This window comes from Agrilus planipennis, unplaced genomic scaffold (genome assembly GCF_000699045.2).
Source record: "Agrilus planipennis isolate EAB-ADULT unplaced genomic scaffold, Apla_2.0 scaffold332, whole genome shotgun sequence".
NCBI lineage: Eukaryota > Metazoa > Arthropoda > Insecta > Coleoptera > Buprestidae > Agrilus > Agrilus planipennis.
This window is the reverse complement of record NW_020439024.1, coordinates 130,008-133,098: the sequence shown is the minus strand read 5'-3', so window position 1 is coordinate 133,098 and position 3,091 is coordinate 130,008. Positions and strand designations below refer to the sequence as shown.

General features: G+C 33.4%; 1 protein-coding gene and 1 long non-coding RNA gene across 3 annotated transcripts in view; one reads left to right on the top strand and one right to left on the bottom strand.

Annotated features, from left to right (window-relative positions):
- The window catches only part of LOC108742404, a 93,113-nt gene that overhangs the window by 41,641 nt on the left and 48,381 nt on the right, over positions 1-3,091 (bottom strand). The window lies entirely within an intron of this gene.
- The window catches only part of LOC108742395 (5-oxoprolinase), a 49,401-nt gene that overhangs the window by 34,438 nt on the left and 11,872 nt on the right, over positions 1-3,091 (top strand). Inside the window, exon 13 of the mRNA XM_025976384.1 lies at positions 1,745-1,988. Coding sequence (XP_025832169.1) covers positions 1,745-1,988 — 244 coding nt within the window. The remainder of the gene's footprint in view (positions 1-1,744; positions 1,989-3,091) is intronic.

The window sequence follows — 3,091 nt, the reverse complement described above, 5'->3', positions numbered from 1 at the left end:
CTCTTTAAAAATCTCACTTTTACAACCTCCTTTAAAAAATATTCCTTCCTTACAATTTTAACAACCACCGCCTACATTTTCTTCAATTAACAATAACATTCTATAAAACTTCTCTCGCTTCGGCATTTCTGCATGTAATTTACCCTGAACCGGCAACCTATCCCAAAATTACAACACCCCTTATAAACCTCTTTTATACTTTTTACTTCAAAACTTTTCTTTTATTTATGCTATTTCCAAAATCTATTTCTATTAGTTTTATTGCAACCGAACGTGTCTTTGTTACAGGCCGACAGTGCCCTTGCCTCAAGTTTTTTTATTATTATTATTATTTTCAAAAGTCAAGTTCAAAAAACTGCACAAACCCCTCTACAAGAACACGTTTGGTCAACCCCCAGAAAGTGGTGGGAATTTAGAAATATAAGATAGTATCTAGACAGAAAGGGAAATAGAAGAAGAAATAAAGTAACAAACAGAAAAATTTATAAGATTTAGAACATTTTTGTAATTGAAAAATACAACATATAAAAGTGCAAACAGTACCTTATTTTAAGTTAAGTTAAGTAGCTTATAATCCAAGATCCTAACAGTTGACTGAAAGTTAATTACTTATTATTCTTTGTTTGATGAGATGGGCAGAGTTATGGAAGTAATAGGTATGTGAGTAGTGACTTTTATTCGCGATTTATTATCATTATCATAAGATCGTCAGTCCCAAGACTGGTTGGGCACCCACCTTAACTTTTTCCTATCCTTAACTAATCTTCGCATTCCGTAAAATTATGGCATCCCACATCCTCAACTATTTGCGAACAGTAATCTAGGTCTACCTCTACTCCTTTTAACTCCTGTATCTGTCTCTAATATGTTTCTAACTAGACCCTTTTGCCTGAGAATGTGTCCTACCAGCCTATCTCGCCTATTTCTTATTGACTTCCATGGAGTCCTCTGTTCTCCTATTCTTTCTAACACCTCTTCACTTCTAACCTTCTCTATCTACGGTATCCTCGTCATTTGCCGGTAACACCACATTTCAAGCGCTTCTAACCTTTTCTTTTCAGCCGCACCCGTACAGCGCCGCGCTCTAAACATACACCTTTAACAACCTTTTTCAAATTTCTAAATTACCCGTTCGCGAGCACAGAAGTGGACTTCTTTTTAGTGAAGGAAACTCGACCCTGCGCTATACTCTGCTTTATATTTCTACTACTTCTTCCGTCCTAACTGATCCGATACCTAAAATCGGCCACTTCTTTTAATTTTTCGTCCCCTATCTTATATATATATATCTTATATANAGTTGAAGTTACTTAATATAAAAGTTTGAAATTTCTGGCAGCTTTTTTTCTGTTAATAAAAATAAATTTAATCTGTTCGGTTAACGAATCTCCATAAAATGACGTGTAAAATTACAATTTTTTAAAATTTCAATAATTTTATAACGGTTTAGTGAGCCGATTTGTAATTTTTACAGGAGTTCTAGAATTGAATGAGGAATGTTCTTCCAAATTTTTATTTGTCTCGTAGCATTTTGACATATCTCCCAAACGTTCTTAATATGAACACACAAAGTTTCAGCAAAAATGGGTTATGAACCGGGGACTATAAATCTAATAAGAAATATGCGAATAAGTTCGTTGAAATAATATTTAATAGCTAATTTAATAATTTAATTTTCATTGATTTATCAAGTCTGAAATTAGGAATCACAACTTATAATTTTTAAAACTTTTCATTATATTAGGGTCCGACTTGGCATGGCTGTTCAGGTGTTCATACACACATGACTAATACCCGCATAACCGACATAGAAATCGTAGAACGGCGTTATCCTGTTTTCGTCAAACGATTCATGCTTAGGAGTGGATCTGGTGGTAAAGGAAAGTATCGGGGCGGTGAAGGAGTAATTCGGGAACTACTTTATAGGGCTCCAGTCACACTCTCCGTTCTTACCGAGAGACGAGTCACTGAACCTTTTGGATTAAAAGGTACTAAAGCATTTATATAATATAGATCCGTTTCTAAAAAGTTTAATTAATATTAGAACTGATTTTATTAAAAATATCTATTGTTTTATTGTGTTATACACGTCGTAAAATTATTTTATGTTACCGGAAATCTATGAAATCTAGGAATTGTATATAATTTTTAGGAAATGTTTATAATTCCGAGGCTATTAAAGAAATGTCTAAAATACAGTTTCATAGATTTTTAATACACACATATCCTGGGAAATGTATACATTTCCTAGGAATTGTATGAAATTCCGTTATTTTACTAGGAAATGTATAGAACTAATGCTTTCTGTGAATAAAATGAATACTATCCCCTCATTACGCTATCCTCGCGTATCCATTGTCATCTTGAATGTCATAAATTTCCGATTGCTATTTAGGAAATGTATAGATTTCCTAGGAAATATGTCCAATATAATTTATTTCACGCATTTCCGGGCGAATTTAGGAATTACATACATTTCCTAGGAATTGTTTACAATGACGAATTACATACATCTCCGTTAAGATATATAATGGTGACGTGTTGACAACCGACATAGGGATATCAGGTATATTATACGCAAAGCATCAAAGGGCGGCATCATCTTTTCAAAAATACAACGCGGTATAGGAAAATTCGTACAAATACCTTCAGTCATCTCTTCATAAAGCAATGCAAATAATGCAATGTAAAGCCTTTGAGGGTGTAATGTTTTGTTCAAGAGGTTTTGAGAGTGGAGTTATTTTAGGACCGCTTTCAAAGAATCAGGAGATATTTTTAGGTAGACGATGTTAAAAAATATATTCTATACGTTCACAAAATTAATAATTTTTGCTCGTGCTTTCGAAAAGAAATATGCCGACAACTAAATTTGAAGTTGGAAATGGTGAACGTATGGAATATATTTCTTCAATAACGTTTAACTGAAGACCATCTTAAAATAAACGAACTCTTAAAACCTTTTAAACAAAGCGGAATACTTTAAATTGCACCTCATCATCATCATAAGGTCGTCAGTCCTAAGACTGGTTGGATATGCACCTCCACTCTTTCCTATCCTGAACTAATCTTCGCATTTCCCTAAAACTATAAC